This window comes from Micromys minutus (genome assembly GCF_963924665.1).
Source record: "Micromys minutus genome assembly, chromosome: 5".
In the NCBI taxonomy this organism is placed as follows: domain Eukaryota; kingdom Metazoa; phylum Chordata; class Mammalia; order Rodentia; family Muridae; genus Micromys; species Micromys minutus.
The window spans coordinates 46,514,521-46,535,559 of record NC_137974.1 but is presented as its reverse complement, the minus strand read 5'-3'; the positions used below and the strand labels follow the sequence as shown (position 1 = coordinate 46,535,559).

Below are 21,039 nucleotides of genomic sequence, written 5' to 3'. Positions count from 1 at the left end.
TGGGTTTTACCTGTGAGAGGTTAGAGGTACAAGGCCAGGAAACATTCCTGGAGAGACAAGGGTGGTACCCAGAGGGTTGATAGAGGAGAAATCACCTTGCCTGGGAGGGTCAGGGAGGCTTTCTGGGATAGGAGGCATCAAAACATGTTTGAGCAGGAGCAGGGGCCTGCAGCTTCTCAGAACTATGGGGGACACACTCATGGGAGGAGGAGGAGGAGAAGGGGAAGGGGAAGGGAAGGAGGGAGGGACAGGAAGAGGTCTAGAGCTAGCCTTCCTCAGCATCAAAAAACCCTAGGAAAATTCCTACACTTTCCTGTTCATGGTTTTGAGTAGCCAGCAGATAGGAATGAATGTATATTAAGATTGAGAACTAAGTCCTTGTTTTTGGAAGTATTCGCTGGGTCCCGAGTTAACTCTGGTCCACTGTAATTTTCTAATGTTGTCTCCCCAATGCATAATCCTGGGTGGAAGGGTTTAACCAGTGGGCGTGGGAAGCCATTGAGGTCAGCAAGTCCACTAGCTCAGCGATTTTGTTGTTGGAATCCAGAGCCCTGACATATACCTCTTTATAACCACTGTAAAGGGAAACCTGGCCGCCTGCTTCCTGCCCTCTGAGCGGTGTCTCCTCTGGGTGCTGTGCTGCACAGATATCCTCTCCTGTCCTGAGGTATAGAGAAAACACATCCTTTTCCAAGGCTTAGGCTGAGAGTGCATGTGCTGCCTTCAGTTTCTTTGGTGACTGTATCCGAAGCATCCTTGAGGTGAACAGAAAACTTGAGGTGACCCAGAGTTGCCCCAGAACTCTCCTGTTCAGTGAGCTGGGCCACTTGAAGGTGCTGGCTGTCTGAGAAGGAGAAGGTGACTGTGTTACTTGGTCTGGGGTGTAAGTAGATATGCGGTGCATATCCTGTAGACACAGTTGAGAACCTTGCTGTACACTCAACAGCTCTTCCTAACGTCAGCCTCTGCCTGAGAAACTTTTTACAAGGTTTTTTTCCTTCAGAGCCTGGTGTGTTTTCTCCCCTTGATGGCTTACATCATGGAACTGATCACGTTTGCCTTTTTGTTCTGGCCACCTAGAAGGTTCAAAGCCGATCACATGTTTCCCCCTCCTCTTGGTTATAAAAGAGATTAAAAGTCATTGCTTTTTTTTGTTTGTTTGTTTTTGTTTCTTTGTTTTTAAAGAAAATATACAAAGATTCTTAAGAAAACGCCTATTTGATGGCATGAACACTCCAAACAAGTATTTGAAAACAATTGTCCGGATCAGCATGCATGTGTGTACATGTTCACATAGGTGTGAGCGTGTATGCACTCAGGAGTGTGAGCGCCTGTAAGACCAGAAGTGGTTGTTTGGACTTTGATTGCTTTTCACCTTACTTTTGGAGATGGGGTTTCTTGCAGAGCCTGGAGGTCTTCTATTCTGGTACTGGCTGTCAAATTAGTTCCAAAACCTTTCTGTCCCTTCCCCTATCAGCAGTTGGTTTGCAGACAAACATACTGCTATACCCAGCTTTTATGTGGGGGCTGGGGATCTGAACTCATGACCTTATGCTGAGTAGTCTCCATAGCCCTCTCTTTGCAGTTTTGAGACACCATCTTGAAATGTAGTCCAGGCTGCTTCAAATGCACAGCCTGAAGGGCGGAGGCTACAGAAGAGCAACCCCAGTCTCCCAGCCACTAGAGGATTTAGTTTTAGTTGCTGCAGATCTTCGCAATGTATTGCAACAGCATAGTTGGTGGAATTATCCTTTTAGGCTGCAAAGCCAGAGTCCTGAATTTAGGACTTAAAGTATATTCTCCAGCTTGGGGATAGCAATAGCAGTTACCCCTAAGTGAGCATCTATGTGCCACTGTGTAAAGGCTGTTTAGTATTTCACTAAACTCCCAAACACTGATGCTATCAGTAGTTGCTGGCTGACATCGTTTTAGCAGTTTGAGCATAGTTAGAATAAGCAGCCAGTTCAGCACCGAATCACCCTGGAGTACCCGCACTGGACACACCTCGTTGCCCTCATTTGCCATGTGGCCCCTGTGTACATTTAAAGTCTGTATCAGTTTACCCGTGTGAGAAACGGGGCTAAGTTACATAGAGTTCCGAGGAGCAGGTAAGACCGCAGACGTAAGCTGTGCTTTGGACACAGTAAACAGTGCTTCTCAAGTGTCAGTCTTAATGCCTGCGGATTACTAGGGAATACCACTGCGGTTTGACTCAACCATTTGGATAGCTTAGAGTGCAGGAGTGCCCGTTACTTGGTGGCAGTGGAAACCCAAGGAGGATTAGGCCTATTCTGTGAGCCACCTAGAAGGCGTTTGAGCTGCTACTCACCTCCCTGTCTGTTTCCTGCTGTGATGTCGATTTTCTAGCTTCTTGTCTAGGACACTTGTAAATTTTAATTTCATTCTTCTTTTGGCTTTATTTGTATGTCATTGAGACTACCCATCAACACCCCCAACTTGTAACCTTAGAATGGTGTTTAAAATTCATGGGTCCTATTATTTTGGGATACAGCTTTGATTAGAAAGCCTGAGTTGACTTTGAAAGATAATCTATAACCCGCACCCTCTTTTATTTTCTTCTTGAGACAGGATTTTTCTGTGTAGCCCTGGCTGTCCTAGAGCTCACTTTGTAGAGTAGGTTGGCCTCAAACCTAGAGGTGCCCCTGCCTCTGCCTCCTGAGTACAGAGAGGCAAACAGTGATCACCATGGTAACCTACCCAGTTTCTAAATCCTGGATAGTTTACTCTCTCTTTTTTTTAAGGTTTCTTTCTTGGGGGGGGGGGGTCACGGTGGGTGGGACTTGAACTTCATTTGTGTGTTTGCAAGGGAATAATCTCGAAGTTCTGATCCTCAGCCTCTGCCACAAGAGTACTGTGATTACAGGTGTGGGTTCCTTCTTCTAACTTATGTGACGTTAAGGATTGAGCCCAGGGCTTTGTGCATGTTAGACAGACACTACCAACAGTTAAAAATGTGCTTATTATAAAAGTTAGGTTTTGTTTTTTTCTTGACACAGGAGCTTACCTTTTACACTAGGCAGGCCTTGAACTGGTGGCAGGTCCTCCCCTCCGCCCACCTTGGTTACCCTCCTGAAATGTGGAGTTATAGGTGTGAACAGCCACACCCAGCAAGCTAACTAATTTCTAAATGGGCTCAGTAATTTATTTATTGCACATGGTGCCCATAGTCAGAAGGATTTCTGGTGTTTAAATGACAGGGACACATGCTGAAGGGGAGGAGGAAGGCAGTTAGGCATGGTGTGGCCTCACAGTTCCCAGTGAGTCCTGTTGAGCTCTGGCAGCCCCAGTCATTCCTGGTGCCTGGAGAGAGAGTGAGGATGGGGTTTGTACCTGCATTTCTTCTGCTGGCTTCTGGTCTTAGACTATTCTGTACTTTGAGACTGGATGCTGTTACAATATTTATATCAGTTACTAGATGCTTCCTGATTGTAAAGAAAAAAAAAACAGAGACACTAAATAGGAGGTGTTCTACCGGAAGGGCATTTTTACCTTTAACCCACCTTTAGTGCATGCTTTCCATGCGTCTTTGTAGCAAACCCTCTAAACATCTTTGTAGCAAATCCCTGTGCATCTTTATAGCACACGCCTATGTTTGTGTTTTGATTTTTGCTAGTTGGTCTTTTAAAGTCACTCTACCAGGAATCTGGTGAGACAGTAATGATCGCAGACTTCTGCCACGAACATCAGTGTCTCTCCTCAGGATATTCTGCAGGATATCTTTACCTCCCATCTGTTTCCTGTTCTTACGGGGAGACACTTTCTGCTTTACATTCCACTCTGACCTTCTCCATCCTTGAGTGCTGAGCACACTACCTCCTGGCGCGCGCGCACACACACACACACACACACACACACACATGTTGGTGTGTGTGAACTAAAATGTTTATGGTAAATGCTTTGGCTGCTTGAAATACCAATTTATTCAGCATAGTATCATCTCCCTGGCATAAAACCGTAGATGTAGGAGATTTGTCTGCTGCTGTCTGTCCTGAGGAATTTCTTGCACTGCACCTCTGGGAACACCCTTGCTTGCTTGGTCCTGCTTTGATCAGGAGCCAAGTACTTGGTGCTTAGCCATAACACAAATGAAAGCGTTTTGAAACTGCAACTTTTAGACCAGCCAAGCCACCTAGTTGGGGGCTTCAGATCGGAAGTCATTACGAGGGAGCCTCTCTGAGATTGGCAGTCTTTCTTCTCAATGCTGCACTATCTGGGTTCACATTGATGTGGCCCACGCTGCGTGGAACAGACACAATGAGGCTGGTCTTTCATCACAGAGGCGGTACACTGTGTATTGTTCTGTTTGGGAGTTGTTTTTCTTTGGGCAGCAAAAAGGAGCCTCCCATTTTCCGAGCTGTAGTAACACCCCTGGAGGCTGGCCTTCTCAGTCATGCCTTCCCCACCCCTCAGGCTCTGCACTTCCAGCCAGTAAGGCTGACTGACCCCTTGTGCCTGGGAAACAGGCTTCCTTTCCTTTCTCGGCCAGCGGTGCAGCAGTGGACTCTCCGCTGTCCCCGCTGCAGGCTTTCTGACAGCCGTCTGTGTGGAGGATGCAGGCTGATAAGTACAGGACTAGCGGTAGGAATGAGAAGAAGGAGCTGGTCATCGAGTCCCCCCTGCAGTACAAGGATGCGGCTCAGGCTGACTCGGAGGCAGAGAGCTCGGCATTGGTAAGAGTCCCTTCCCTGACTCAGGGCTGTATCCGTTCCCGAATGAGTCCGGTGACTTGTCCCTTTCTGACTCTCTGACTTGCTCCACCTGTCTCTAGGGAACCCTTTCTCTCTACATTCCTCATAGAGTGACCTAAAGTCTACTTCCATTCTTCCTCATGAGGGAAGGAATTTTGACGTTCGTGGGTGAACAGGTTTCTGGGAGGAACTTTGGACAAAACAATTTAGTATTGTTCAAAAATATTGTCACACCTAGCCACAACATTTTTTTTTCAGAAGTCAACTGGGTGGGGATTTTAATAACAACCTGGGAGTAGGAAAGGAACCTTTTTGCAGAATTGAACCCTTTTGTGCATTATGTTATCTATGTATGTCAGCGAGAAGAGAAGGCAGGTGCTGAGGAGGGCTTTCAGACTGTGTGCCTCTTCTCTTCCCCTCGTTTGTCCTTATCAGGAGTTTGGGTTGAACAGTCGGGAAGCATCTCAACTGTGAGGCAGCTGACAAAGTTGATGTTTTAACATTAGCCAGGTCCATAGCAGTTTGAAGGAACTCAAGTGTCTTCTCAGCTTCTGCACGGGAAGACTGTGGAAAGTGATCGTGCTGTTAACCATCAACGAGTAGGCTGTGCTTCCCGTTTGGAATTTCTTTAGTACAATAAAGGCACATAATTTTTTAAGCAAGCTGCAGAAACCACCAGCACGCTCTGCCGAGGGGACAATTGAGCCTTTCACACTATCTGTTAAAGGGATTGTCAAGCTGGTGCCTAGTACTTCTGTGTAGCTTTCCCCACCCCAAACATGGAAGTTCAGCCGAGGCTGCTCTAGTACTCCAGTGTTTGGTTTCCAGTTAACTGCGTTGGCAATTAATGGCTGTAAGGATCGGAGCTTGAACTTTCCAAAAGCAAACTTGACCCTGACAGAATCGCTTTTCTTTGCGACGAGGGAGGTTACCTTGTATTCAAGACTGTTCTGCTTGTCCTTAACTGAAGACCAGTCAAATAAGCTGCCCCTCTCCCCACTCCCTTCCTCGTAGTTCATTTTTAACCTACAGATTTAGTGCCCTCCCTTCTGCAATATGATGTTCAGAAACAGTTGTTTGCTCGCTGTCTTAGATCTCTCTTCTAGCCTGATCGCTCCTTGTATCGAGAGTGGCTTGAGCCACCTGCATGCTCCTGGAGTGCGCCTAGAGCGGAAGATGAGGGATGTTGTATGGTTTGGGTTTCCTGGGTGAATATCCTGGAATATGCTCTCTGTGCTTCTCCCCATGTGCAGAAATAGTTATGAACAGGACTGAGTAGCTCGCAGTGACTTTCAGATTCTTTTTTTTTTCCTTTCGAATAACATAGACATGACTTCTCTTTAAAAACTGACTTTTCTTTCTAATGTTCTCCTGGTATCTGCGTATACTGTAGTTCCTTGCTTAGCCGGGTTCACACGGTTTCACCAGGGGATTGTAAAAGACAAGGCTGGGCCAGCTACAGCTGTACATGGGGAAATGCTTCTTGGGACATGGAAACTTCTGTTCGGGTGGAGTGGTCCAGTTCCGCGCACCTGCAGAGGGGTGTAGAGAGGGAAGGAAACTGATACAAGCAGACGCCTTCCGTATCTGCAGGAGTTTCTCTTCCACAGAGGTAAACAAGATAAGAGGGAATATCAGATAGAAGCCAGGGTGGCTAAGGGGGGCCCACAGCAAATGAGAATGCAGCAGGCTGCTAGGAGCACAGCTCGCTTCTCAGGGGAGCACTCTGGAGTGTGCAGACCCCAGATCAGAATGTTGGGGTGCTGATCACTAGTGTAGTACCGATAGCTCCTGGACTTGTGTGAGAATCCCTGAGCCTGTAATTCGAACTATATGGAGGTATATTTAGATACAGGGAACATAGTTCATTGAGAAAGAAACATTTAGTTATTATGTGTAGTCTCTAGGAGAAAATAATAAACTATTTAGAAGGGACAACTAATGGTTAATAAAGAATGTAAATTGTACCCTACCACCCCTGGGGTGGGCTCCAGTTTAAAGCATTATGTCTTCAACGCCCCAAATGCTCTACTGAGCCACACTGAAGCCCCTGTAAATAGTTTATCAAAAAAGACAAGCTGCCTGTCCTACCCCTCAAAGGTTGTCATTGTTGCTAATTTGCTCTGAATTGTCATGTCTGTGCTTAAGAAAGCACAAGTCTCCACACATCTGTCTGCTTTGGAAAGTTCACGAATGAAGGACTTTTTAAGTGTTTTCTCGAAGAACATCACCATGTATGGATTTATACATGCATGCAAACTTGTGTGTGTGTGTGTGTGTGTGTGTGTGTGTGTGTGTGTACATTTGAATGTGTGTTTGAGAGTGTGTGTGCATGTATACGAGTCTATCAGAAATCAGACTCAGGTCTCATCCCCCAGGTGTAAAGATAGAAGCTTAAATTCCTGTCCCCATCTTATCAGCACGAAGACTGTAAGAACACACAGCTCCATCTGCCTTTAGCACATGGAGTTGAGGATCAAATTAAGTCCCTAGGCTTACTTGGCAAGTGCTTAACTGACAGCCGCCTCCCAGCCCATATATGCTTTATTTTGAATGGCAGTGAAATTCCCCTTTAACATCTACTTCAGTTGTGTAGTTGATAGGCTCCTTACTAGTTCTTTGCGGTCCGTCACAGTGCCACATTAGGGTACTGGTGTGTGCATCGTAAAGTGCCCTCTGAGGACTTACCCTGTGAACTATTTGCAGTTTCACCTTGCCCTTGAGTTTGACTGTGGTGCTTCCTTTTCCTCTGGCCTGACATGTTTAAGGTTTTCGTGAGGAGTGATTTTTTTTCCCCCCAAAGGGCTAGGAAAGCCTCTGTTGGTGGTTCTGTTTTTAGATCAGGTTTTGACTTCTAGAGCCTTCTGTCTCATTTCCCACCCGATGCTGGAGTACAGGCCACCACACCAGATGTGAGAAAACCTCTTAGGTGGGTCTTGACTCTGCATAGTTCCAGAAAGCAGAGGAGACAAATGTCCCTGTGCCCCCCAACTTACTTCCAAACCATCCGAGGTGACTGTGGCTGTGGGTGGTGCGTGTAGAGCGCTCTGAGCATTCTTGATGTCTGAGGGTCGTCTGCTCACACTGAAAACCATTCCCTCCCAACGCCAACTCTTGGAAATAACTTATGCTAATTGTTATTTTGCTGCCCTTGGGAGGAAAAGGGTGTGGAGCCAGAGTGGAATTTGGCTGAGCCGTAGACCATTCAGTGGAGCTCCTATGTTAGGTTATTTCTGTAAGACAGGCAGGGAGGAGCTAAACTTCACATGTACACGGATTCCTGTTTTCACAGACATGTTTGCTTTTTTTCATATCTTTGTGGGATTACACATGTTAACGGATTTGAGTGTTTGCAGTCACACGTGATTACTAAACTCTGCGGTGGCTGCCCGTGTGCCCCTTGAGGAGAGAGAGGACTGGGCGTCCAGTGAGCCCATTGGTGCCCAGCTCCCACGGCAGAGGGAGGAGGAGAGGGCCTTTCTGTCTGTGGACACAGCACACGGAGTGAAGAAGACCGGGCCCTAATGTGCCGTGTGTGGGCACGGACTTCGTACCTCGGAAGACTTAGTCACACCGAGAAAGGGTTGCGTCTCAATGAGCTACCGTAGAAGGAAGGACAACCGTTGGCATTATTTAATGAGTCATTGCTTGGTCGTTTGTGTTTCAATATTGTGAGGTTTAAGAATGTTCCTGGCACCTTTGTGTGGTGACACATTGTAAAGTGGTCAGAATCAGGACATGTACTTCCTGGGAGCTGCGGGCTCTTCACGACTCTGCCCATTTTCTGGTTTTCTGCTTCATCGTCTCTTCATTAGCTCGTTCAGCCACACATATAGGACCTGAGATCTACCAGGCTTGCTGGGTTGTCACTGGGGACACACGGACCTCCGTCTCCTGGGGTATTAGGGCCTAAGTAGTTCACTTATTTGTAGCCACAGTGTGTGCTAATCTCACCCACACTCTCCAAACACTAAGAACATTTAACTCATCCCAAGCTAGAGAAGTGTCACACTGTGTGAATGTTAAACGTTCATTCAATCTGTTGGCTTCCCAGTAGGCACAGGAGCTCCCCACTGTTCCTAACCATTTGCACAGGCAAGGTACCCAGTCTTACACACCTGTCTTATTTAGTAATGTGGGAAGGAGTCTTTATGGAGTGCATTCCTAGAAAGAGCAGAGGGACTGCCCTAATGGTGTCCCTCGGGTTTCCATGCCCCTCACCACCCTCTCATGCCAGGCTTTCCAGGTTCCTTGCTTTGTAGAAATGAAGATCTGCATTCTTCTTACTGGAGAGGGAACTGGTACACAGGGGCTTGGTAACTGGATCTGCATCTCAGAGCTGCAGAGCCAGGAGAGCGGGCTCCTGGTCAGGTTTCCTGAGATCGATTCGTACCTGTATCTCTCTCTCTCTCTCTCTCTCTCTCTCTCTCTCTCTCTCTCTCTCACACACACACACACACACACACACACACACACACTGACAAAGATAAATGTCACTTAAGCCTGCCATTGGGAAGGGAAAGGTAAATAAAGGGGGGAAAGTCCTCATTAAACTTGAAAATTGGAGGTGGAGAGATGTCTCAGTGACTAAGTGCTTGCTGATGTGACAGAGCACTAGAGCTCTGTCTCAGGGTTCACCTACTTGTAACTAGTTCTGGGGAATCTGACACCTTCTTTCCTGGGGGAGCCTTCACACACATCCAGCATGTGCATATATGTACATGCATGTAGTCGAACAAATCATAAAGAAAACACACGCGCACACATGCACACACCCTGAAACACCATGAAGATTGTTGGAGGTCAGAACATCTGGCTGAATTATATAGCTACAAGGAATGATAGTTGTCTATGAAGCACCTGGAACTATGGATGAAGTATGTATAGTAGGCCCCGGCGTCTTTTTCTCCGGTGCTGCCACATGGACAGTCTTCTCAGAAAGGTACCCGGAAACGATAGGCTCTCTGAAAGCATTCAGACGTGTGATTTTCCACCCCAGCTTCCCTTTCCATGGGCCAGGACCATCCTGAATCCTCATCCTCTGTTGGTAGAATGGGCGCCAAGGAACCTGGAGTGTTTGAAGAGGCTTCTGTTGGCCCAATAAGACAGAAGAAACATTCTTGTCAAAATTTCAGGTCACTCCTTCACCCCACCAACCGCTGCTGATCTTTTAGTATTTTCACCTGTTCAGTGAGCTGCCTTTCAGGCCTCTCCTAGAGCAGCCCAGGGTGGGCGCAGACTGAGATCCTGGAGATTCTATTTCAAGCTGTAAGCTTAGTTTATGTAAAAGTGTTTGGTTTGGGGGTTTGGAGGACTGTCCTGGTTAGGATCACTATTGTTGTGATGAAACACCATGACCAAGAGCAAGTTGGAGAGGAGAGGGTTTGGCTTACACTTCCACACCCTTGTTCATCATCAAAGGATGTCAGGACAGGAACTCACACAGGGCAGGAACTTGGAGGCCATGCAGGGGTGCTGCCTCCTGGTTTGCTCCCCATGGCTTGCTTAACCTGCTTTCTTACAGAACCCAGGACCATCTGCACAGGGGTGGCCCCACCAACAATGGGCTGGGCCCTTCCACACTAATTACTAATTAAGGAGATGCCCTACAGCCAGATTTTTCCTGCCTCCACTCCCCCAGTCTGGGATTATAAATGTGACACGTGCTCTTCTTCTCACGTTGCGAGGTGAACACTTCTCTGACCGAGCCATCTCCCCAGCCCCAGAATAGCTACGTTTTGAATAATCAGAAGCCACATGTAGCTAGTAGCCATCTTAACTGAATACCACTAAATATTACTTGTCCATAAATTTACACATTTAGTCTCCAAATAGGAATGTGTCGTAGAGCAGGGTGAGTCGCTGGATGAGGTAACATCTTTGTGAATCTGTAGGAAGAAAACAGATGATGTTAGTGTAAATCGAGGCGTTCCTTGCAAGGTTCACACCTCAGTGCTTGCTCGAGTGCAGGTGTGATCTAGTGCCTGGCAGCATCTGTGTGTATCCACGCACCTGAGTGAGCACTTCGGAGTAAGATTGTTAATATTCATCTGGGACCCAAGTGTTGTCGAACAAGGACTCTGCTTTCTCTCTGCGGAGTGAGACCATCAAATCTCAGGGGCATAGGGTTAGCTCAGCAGTGCTCAGCACTGAACAGAAAGGCCCTGCACTTGTGGTCTAGTGTGGACTGGAGGCATGAGGCATTGGGTTCCTGCTTCTGTGAGGCAGGGGCACCTCGGGGTTATCATCTGTGTGACCTTCCTTAAATCATCTAACTCCCCTGAGCTGGTGTTCTGGCTGGTTTTGTGTCTATTTGACACAAGCTGGAGTCATCACAGAGAAAGGAGCTTCAGTTGAGGAAGTGCTTCCATGAGATTCAGCATTTTCTCAACTAGTGATCAAGGGGAATCATCCCTGGGCTGGTAGACCTGGGTTCTATAAGGAAGCAGGCTGAGCAAGCCAGGGGAAGCAAGCCAGTAAGTGACATCCCTCCATGGCCTCTGCATCAGCTCCTGCTTCCTGACCTGCTTGAGTTCCAGTCCTGACTTCCTTTGGTGATGAACAGCAATGTGGAAGTGTAAGCTGAATAAACCCTTTCCTCCCCAACTTGCTTCTTGGTTATGATGTTTGTGCAGGAATAGAAACCCTGACTAAGACAGATGGTTCTCTGAGATAGGATTATGTAGTCTGGCCAAACTGTGACAGCTGTGGCTGTCCTGAAACTGACTGTGCTGGCTGCTTAGTTTGTGCTGGTGATGCTGCTGTTTGGTCCCCAGGACTAGGGACTGAGGTGCATATTTTACATATCAAAGCTGACCTGGCCTCCATGTTCTCCCAGCAAACCTCAGTCTCTACCTGGCATAGCCTGCCTGCAATCCTAAACTTTCCAGCCCAGGGACTGGGTTGCCCTTCCCCCAGAGGCTTCTCCCTATATAATCCAGACATTTTGTGTGAGCGCTCTCTCTCTCTCTCTCTCTCTCTCTCTCTCTCTCTCTCTCTCTCTCTCTCTCCCCCACACACACCCACTTCTCCTCTCTCCCTTCCTCCCTCCCTCCTCTCTCATGAGCCCTTTTTCTTTCTCCCATGGTGATTTCCCTGAACTAACTCATTCAAGAGCAGCTTTCTAATAAACTTGCCTTTAATATATTCTAATCTGGCTTGAATTGGCTCATTTTACTGGCGGAGAACTAACCTCGATCACTTGTAACCCGTGTAACGGGCCACTGCTCTGCGCAAAGCATCATGTATTAAAACTCTCCAATAGCCACATGATAAGAATAGAAATTTGTCACTTTGTGGATAGGGATATTCATTTATTTATACGTTTTTATCACATTTAATTCTCTGTGTATGTACACTCACTGCTGCATGTCTGTGGAGATCGGGTGACAACCTGCAATGGTCATTTCTTCAAGTGGGTCCAGGGCCTTATACGCAGATTGTACATTAGCTGCTGAGTCATGCCTCTGTCCCCAGAGGACACTTAAAGGTGAATTAAGTTTTCGTTTTTCTAAGTCCACGATGTCACCATGCCATTGGGCTACGGATTCTTGAAAAACTGCTTTCTAACATGAAATTCTTCCGAGCAGATGGCTTCGTAGATTTCTTACTAAGTTGGGTGGCATCAGAAGGGTTTGCTGAGCGTGTGTTGGACCACCCAGAGTGCTGAGTTGGGAGGGCTGGGTGAGCTTGCATTTCCAGATGCAAGTTCCAGATACAGACGCTGGATGTCTGGGGCTGAGCTTTGAGATCCCCTAGATTGCTAAGATGAATCCACACATACCGTCTTCAATACTACTTGGTGTTTGGGGACTGAAATGGAAATTTCTGCTTCCAGCAATACCTGCTCTACCACAGCTGGTCTCCATGCTGTCTTTTGCCTGTAGCCTGAAAGAACTTGTTCTGGAGCCAGAATATCCCATGAACCTTCAGCCTCCATCGCTTAGGGTAGGTTGTTAGGGAATGAGAGCAGAGCTAGATTTTGTGACCTCATTGTCTCAGAATTAATAACTTTCAGGTTAAGATGTTAATGAAGAAAAAAAATACAGGTTGCGTAAAAGAGGCTGTAGTCTAGATTTATTATGAAATCACCTAGCACTTCTCACCTATAGAAAACTTGCAGAAGCAGAGCATGCTGGGTTACACAGGGCTTCCCCTCGCCTCAGTACGGGGGTGGGGGGGCCGTGGGGGTGGAGTGGGGTGGAGTGGGGTGGGGTGTGTGTGGAGGCAGCTCCTAAAGCTCTGTTTGCCAGGAAACAAGCCTAGCACTCTTTCCCCATGTGACTCCTGGGCATGGGGCAGGGAGTAAGCTCCCTAAATTCCTGTCTTGTCTTCTCTTCTCATTAATATTCTCAGCAGCATCCCCACTGATCACAGCAGTCAATGGGAGCAGTTATGTGGGTTTGAGGTGATTGGTACTGACTTTAGCCCAGATCTCTCCTGTCCATTCCAGTCCAGGAGAGTTCAGCGCTCCTCTGCGCTGGGCTACAGTCTTCCAATCCTCATGGACTGGGCTTTAACTTTCACATCTGCATGTAGGTAAGCTCTCATTCGCCTCCTGTGTTTAGCACAGTGTAGAAATTAAAATGAACAGTGCCCGACTGCTGTGTTTTGGTGGGAGCTGAGGGGAGAACCCGGAGCCAGGGCTGCAGACTCCTCTGAGGGCCCCGGGATCGTCTGTTCCTTCTGAGCACATCTCTAACAGGAGGGCAGTAGATGGTCCTCAAGTCCAGACGTTTGCACAAGCATTTGGTACACTGTGGCAGTCACTTTCCCACTGCTGTGACAAGGCGTCATGGCTGAGGCAGCTTACAGAAGGTCACTGGGGCTTTAAGGAGTCCGTGATGGTAAAGCAGAGGCTTGGGAGCTGGTGCTGGGGGATGACAGCCTGAAGTACAAGCAGGAAGAAGAGAGAGCTCACTAGGAATGGCTCCAAGCTTCAGACCCTTAAAGCCACCCCGGTGACCTATTTCCTGCAGTAAAGATAACTTCCTCAACCTATTCAAACGCCACCAAACAGGAACCAAGTATTCAAACATCTCAGTCCATGGGGGACATCCTCTTCCAAACACCACAGCTACTTAATTGTGAAAGTTTCCACACTTTTTTACATCAGTGTACTTTAAGGGGTCTCTAGACATGGGTCAGTGACCTACCCAAGACCTGAGCTGGATCCCCAACACATATGCTCCCGACCACCTGTAACTCCAGCTCCAGGGCATCTGGACTATGCATACTGGCACTCATATGTGCATGCACATGCAAGCACACACAGACAGATACACACACTTTAATTTCCCATCTTATACATGCTAGTGAGCACTCTAGAGAAGACTCTGGGCTACTGAATGATAATGGGATTGTCCCATGTGTATTGTGCTCCCAAAGGCTTGTTGGTTTTGTTTTGAGACAAGGTCTCACCGTGTAGTCCAGGCCAGCCTGAAACTCCAGCCTCAGTCTTGAATGTAGGGCTGAAGGTATGTTGGCACGCTAACAGTTTCTGGTCTTAATGCCATGGGGCAATCTCTCATTCGGTGATGGGAGGTCGGTATCCCCTGCTGGAAGGTGTGTGTGTGTGTGTGTGTGTGTGTGTGTGTGTGTGTGTATCTGTCCTGTGCTTTTCCTGCCCATGGCCTCTTTGCAATTCTTCTCCTAGGCCTTATTTTGCCTTGCACACTTTAGACTGGAGGTGAGCATCCCAAATTTGAAGAGTCCCTGGCCTGCATCTTAGAGAGGAGGCTGAGAACAAAGCTGAGCAAGGACTCCTCAGTAGGAGCCATTCCTTTGGATTCCAGTGCCTTCCCGTTCGGAGGAAGCTGGCTCACACTCTTGTCCCTTAAGCCATGCTTCACAGTTTCACTGTCTGCCTCAGGCCTTTCAGGAAGTCTGTGGATATTTTCTCCCTCACACTGAATTCCCAGTAACTTGGACTGTGTGCACTGGTCCTCCAACACAACCCTGCAACACAACCCCGCCCCTCACATCTCCCTCCCTGCAACCCCACAGTCCACTGTTTTGAGCAACTAACTGGCTGCTGCTTGTACTCACTAGACACAAGGAGAACCTGTTGTACAGTTGATGGAGCTGAATTGTTTAGCTTCCTCTTGGGGCTGGGCATCGCAGTTCGTGTTCACCAGCTTGTTGTATTGCCTCACTTTAACTTTCTATTGATTCTTTGGGAATTTCACTTCATACACCCCAATCCCACTCATCTCCCCAAAAGAAAAGAACAGTCTCATTATCAAAGGCCGTCTGTCACGCAGTATACTCTTTCGTCCACATGTCTTGCAAATGTTCACGGCAGTGAGTCATTCATTGGTCTGGTTCGAGGCCTCTGGCTTCGCAACTCTATTAACACTGGGTCGTCACTGGGACTCATCTTTGGAGATCCTGTTGCTGCCGTGTGTCATGGAGATCCTGCAGCTTTAGATCTATAGGTCAGACCACTTCATAAGCTCCAGCAGTTCATAGATGGGATTGATGTTGGGATGGGACAACTCATAGAGATCTGGGTCTGGGCCCCGGTTGGTCAGCCCGTCATCTCTTCCATGCCACCAGGGCTAGCTCTCCAGCACTGCCCTGGCTAGCTCACCTAATGTAACAGTCGGTAAGGGGCACAGTAAGCTCTCCTGCTTTCATTCCTTCAGGGCTGACTCACCTGCGCTCATGCCAGCAGGGCCAGCTCTACTGTGTTGCCCCGTGAGGTGCAGGGCCTACTCTGCCAAGTGTTCTAGCCTTAAAGGGCAGGGCCAGCTCTCCAGCTCTCTTGATCTCAGGGGCCAGCTCTTCCGTTGAGGGGGAGGCATCTCTCCCTTGTGCATGCCGTCCTGGCAGAGGTGTGGCAGGGCCAGCTCTCCCACATTCACACCCCAAAGGGCCAGCTCACCCGAAACTCCCGAAACCAGGGCCAGCTCTATGGTGCTTCCTGGTGAGGTTCAGGTCTGGTTTTCCTGAGTACAATAGCTGTCAAGGGACAGGGTCATCTTTCTTTTTCTCACGTCATCTGGGGACCAGCTCTCAGGATACTCAGAAGAGGAATGAGTCTAGCTCTGCACAGCCCTTAGACATCAACATGGCCTTAAGTGGCAGCCTAGACCAGGGATACCTGTCTGGCCAGAGGTCCAGACATGGCCCTTGGGAGCAGCACAGGGCAGGACCTTACCATGGCCTTAGGTGGCATCCCCAGCTACTTCACATCAGACTGTTCCTCCCTACCCTTGGGTGTCCAGGTCTGCCTCTCATTGTGCACAAGTCCTTCTGTTTTTCTTTCCCATCTCTTCACCATTTACTTATTCACAAAGGCACCATGGGGTGGGGAGGCCTCTGAGTGTCTGGGGTTATTGTCTTGGCCATGTGAACCAGGCTTGGGTTGTAGTCTGGGCGGGAGTGGTACTGGGCTGGGGGTCAATGAACCTGTATGAATAACCGCATCCCCCTCTGATTTTCTAAGCTTTGGGTTGCCCTAAATTCATTTGCACCTATGCGCAATGCACCCTGGAGTCTTCCCTTAAGCCGGGTTGACTCTGACTCTTCCATTGACTCTGACTCTTCCATTCCGGCAGCTTCCTTAGGAAGTACCATGCTGTGGGTGCCTCATTCATCCCTGACAGTGAGTGAGGCGGTTCTGCACTGTGCCAGGGAGATACAGCAAATTTCTGGAGGGTCAGAAACCCATCCCGGGTCTCTACCATGTTACTAACTTAGCTCTTCTTTACAGAGACATCTTGTCTCTCTGGTTGTGAGCTCTTCTGGGCAGAGCCTGTATCTTCCTCACCTCCCTGTCCCACAGGCTTGGCATGGTGCACACGGGTGGGTTAAGTAAATATCTGCAGAGAGCAGGGATGCATCTTGATAATTGTGTGTGCACACTAGAAAGGGAGCCTGCCAGTTCTCTATGCTCACCCTCAGATCCAACAACTTCAGGAAGTTGGAGGTGGCGGTCGATAAACCCTGTGTGTGTAGACAGGCGTATTAGTACCTGGATCAGAGGTGCAGCCTGCTCTGTCTCCATCTGCAGCAGATGTCTTGGAAAACAGACTGGGGGTTCCGTGAGTCTTCTTCTCAGCTGTTTAATAGCTTCCGTCCTCATGAAGAGAAGTCACGGGAAAGTCTGAAATTCTTCATGAAGCAGGAACGATGAGCTTCTCTTTTCTCAGAAAGAACCCATCAAGAGCTGCCACTTCTGCTGTCTGCTATTCTAAGAAGTGGCATCCAGGATCTCACGTGTTAATGTTCCGTCACCAAGACAGAAGAAATGTTTAGAAAGTTGGCAGAAAGTCTTTTTCTGAGGGAAGAACACAGCGGGATCACTCTGTTTGATTTTTGAGATGTGCTTGTCCCTTAGCCCTGCAGACCCCGTGTTGGGCCATAAGTAAACTATTTTGTGGGTTCCAGAGGCATCCCATTTTCCTGCTACTGGGAGGGGAGGCTTCCTGGTGATTACCTTTCCATCTGGAGTTGTAGTTTCCATGAGTTAGGGCCTCTGGTCCAAGCAGGCATGTGGGAGAAGACCCAGAAGACCCATTAATGGAAGGTCACAGAGGCGCCGCTCTCCTCGATTTCACGCACAGTAGGGATATTCTGCATGGGCAGCTGCTGTGTTCAGTACCTCAAAAAAGCCCGGATTTTCTGTCCGTGGCTAACCTGTGTCCACTGAGATGAGGAACACTTTTTCCAGGCCATTCTGACCCCATGGCCCTTGAGTCAGGCCATTCCTATGAAACTACTCAGACACCAGACATTTTTTTATCCTTGGTGGGGAAACTGTAGGCAGTGGGCCTGCATGGCCCTACCATTATTTACCTCCATCTTGCCTGGAGAAATGACACACACCACTTACTCGCTTCCTTCTGAATGACACCCTGCTGCCTCAGTGGAGTTACTCCAACAGAAGAGGCTCTTTGGACACCTCGCACCCCTCCACCACCCACTTGTGTTCTCAGTCCTCCTTGACACGAACTACACCTGTCTCAGTTCAGCCGACAATGTGAGTGTCTTTATATTAGCTCCGGTCTCAGCCCTGGGTATCAGTGCCATCTCCATTATGGTTTTCTCTCTCTTAGGCTTTTTGTCTTTCTGTCTTTTTGCATGTTTCTGCCATCGCTGGCCCGTTATTTCATATGTTCATAGGCAGTGGAGGGAATTGTCGGTGAGCCTATCGGTAGAGGTAGAGATTGCATGAAGCATTCACTAAAAGGGAGAAAGAATGTGCCATGCAAGCAGTGACTGAAGTGGATTTGTAATATCAAGGTACATTTAGTGTGTGCTGTGGTCTGACAGGCTCTGTCTTTGATATGCATTGACTCAGCTGACCCAACCAGCAGTCGCTGACAACCGTGCTCCCGGTCTCCTCTTATCACAGTGCTCCCCGTCTCCTCTCACCACAGTGCTCCCCATCTCTCACCACAGTGCTCCCCGTCTCCTCTCACCACAGTGCTCCCCGTCTCCTCTCACCACAGTGCTCCCCGTCTCCTCTCACCACAGTGCTCCCCATCTCTCACCACAGTGCTCCCCATCTCCTCTCACTACAGTGCTCCCCGTCTCCTCTCACCACAGTGCTCCCCGTCTCCTCTCACCACAGTGCTCCCCGTCTCCTCTCACCACAGTGCTCCCCGTCTCCTCTCACCACAGTGCTCCCCGTCTCCTCTCACCACAGTGCTCCCCGTCTCCTCTCACCACAGTGCTCCCCGTCTCCTCACTACAGTGCTCCCCGTCTCCTCTCACCACAGTGCTCCCCGTCTCCTCTCACCACAGTACTCCCCGTCTCTCACCACAGTGCTCCCCATCTCTCACCACAGTGCTCCCCATCTCCTCTCACCACAGTGCTCCCCGTCTCCTCTTTCCACAGTGCTCCCCGTCTCCTCTCACCACAGTGCTCCCCGTCTCCTCTCACCACAGTGCTCCTCGTCTCCTCTCACCACAGTACTCCCCGTCTCCTCTCACCACAGTGCTCCCCATCTCTCACCACAGTGCTCCCCATCTCCTCTCACCACAGTGCTCCCTGTCTCCTCTTTCCACAGTGCTCCCCATCTCTCACCACAGTGCTCCCCATCTCCTCTCACTACAGTGCTCCCCGTCTCCTGTCACCATAGTGCTCCCCGTCTCCTCTCACTACAGTGCTCCCCGTCTCCTCTCACTACAGTGCTCCCCGTCTCCTCTCACCACAGTGCTCCCTGTCTCCTCTCACCACAGTGCTCCCCGTCTCCTCTCACCACAGTGCTCCCAGTCTCCTCTTACCACCGTGCTCCCCTTCTCCTCTCACCACAGTTCTCCTTGTCTTCTTTCACCACCGTGCTCCCCGTCTCCCCTTACCACCCCCTGGCCTTCTGTGTGATTGACACCTGAGTGGTGTGTATGCCCCGTACAGTGCAGACCCAGATTCTGTGAGAGGCCAAGTGTATAGAGGACTTCCGAAAGAAAAGGCATTTCTGGTTTGAAAGTCAAATATGGCAGGCATATGTATTAGTTACATTCTCATTACTGGGGTGAAAGTCTGACAAAAGCCGCTCAAGGCCGGGTTTGCTTTCACTCACAGACTGATGGTAAGGCAGCATGAGGGGGACACCATGGTGGCAGGAGCATGAGGCAGCTGGTCACCTTGAGCCTACAGTCAAGAGGCCCTGGGAGATGAGTTAATCACCCAGCCTCCATCCTCAAAGTCTGCAGCTCCAGTTCACAGGATGGCACTGTCTTCATGTTTGAAATCTGGAGATCCCACCAGAGTGCAGGTCTCTCTGTTGCTTAAACGGCGGAATGAGCATCAGTCTGGCTGGACAGGGCACATGACAGCTCTCCCCCCCCAAACACTGAGTATTTCAGTGAGCATTTCAGTGAGCATTTCAGTGAGTATTTCAGTGAGTATTTCAGTGAGTATTTCAGTGAGCATTTCAGTGAGCATTTCAGTGAGTATTTCAGTGAGCATTTCAGTGAGCATTTCAGTGAGCATTTCAGTGAGCATTTCAGTGAGCATTTCAGTGAGCATTTCAGTGAGCATTTCAGTGAGTATTTCAGTGAGTATTTCAGTGAGCATTTCAGTGAGCATTTCAGTGAGTATTTCAGTGAGCATTTCAGTGAGTATTTCAGTGAGAGCATTTCAGTGAGCATTTCAGTGAGTATTTCGGTGAGCATTTCAGTGAGAGCATTTCAGTGAGTATTTCAGTGAGCATTTCAGTGACTGCAACTTTCTCGTTTTTTCAGGCAAAGCCAAAGCTGATCGAGCCACTTGACTATGAAAATGTCATCGTGCAGAAGAAAACCCAGATCCTGAACGACTGTCTGCGGGAGATGCTCCTCTTCCCTTACGATGACTTTCAGGTCAGTGACTGCCACCATCAATAGATCTGTGCTACTGTAGAAACGTTGGAAAATATTGTTCGACCATACACACTTTTCTGTATATTGAATGACTGTTCGATTGGTGAATTTATGATTTTAAAGCCCCAGTATCAGTCCTGGCGGCACAGGCCTCTGTATTTCTAGCTACTTGGGGAACAGAAGTAGGAGTAGTTAGTCCCATGTTCAAGGACTAACTAAGGCACAGAATGATTTCAAAGCCACCCTAGATCCTATCTCTAAATAAAAAGTAAAAGAGGGCTGGGTATGCAGACCAACAGGCTTACTTAGCACATATGATGGGTAGTGTGCTTACCTGCATATGTGATGGGTAGTGTGCTTACCTGCATATGTGATGGGTAGTGTGCTTACCTGCATATGTGATGGGTAGTGTGCTTACCTGCATATGTGATGGGTAGTGTGCTTACCTGCATATGTGATGGGTAGTATGCTTACCTGCATATGTGATGGGTAGTATGCTTACCTGCATGTGTGATGGGTAGTATGCTTACCTGCATGTGTGATGGGTAGTGTGCTTACCTAAATGTATCATGAATAATGTGCTTACCTACATGTATGATGGGTAGTATGCTTACCTGCATATGTGATGGGTAGTGTGCTTACCTGCATATGTGATGGGTAGTGTGCTTACCTGCATGTGTGATGGGTAGTGTGCTTACCTGCATGTGTGATGGGTAGTGTGCTTACCTGCATATGTAATGGGTAGTGTGCTTACCTGCATATGTAATGGGTAGTGTGCTTACCTAAATGTATCATGAGTAATGTGCTTACCTACATGTATGATGGGTACTTCACTTACCTGTATGTGTAATAGGTTTAAAGGAAAAGTTGTATGATCATGTATCTTATTATGACTTCATATTTACAGTGGGATTAATTTTTTCATGTTAAAAATAAATACATATATAAATTTATATATGTATATATGTGTATTATACTCTGGGGTGACTTAGAGGGTACACGTGCCTCTTATGTCTTA

The 21,039-nt window shown here is 48.3% G+C and overlaps 1 protein-coding gene across 10 annotated transcripts in view; it reads left to right on the top strand.

Annotated features, from left to right (window-relative positions):
* Nucleotides 1–21,039, top strand: part of DOCK9 (dedicator of cytokinesis 9) — a gene marked incomplete at its 5' end in the record, with an annotated part of 234,760 nt that overhangs the window by 81,074 nt on the left and 132,647 nt on the right. For 6 of the 10 annotated variants that reach the window (XM_080917112.1, XM_080917117.1, XM_080917115.1 and 3 more), the window contains 2 exons: nucleotides 4,570–4,691; nucleotides 19,905–20,021. In XM_080917112.1, the coding sequence (XP_080773238.1) occupies nucleotides 4,572–4,691; nucleotides 19,905–20,021 (237 nt within the window). Of the gene's footprint in view, nucleotides 1–4,536; nucleotides 4,692–19,904; nucleotides 20,022–21,039 lie in introns of those variants that run through there. The other 4 variants (XM_080917116.1, XM_080917119.1, XM_080917113.1 and 1 more) reach the window with 2 other exon arrangements.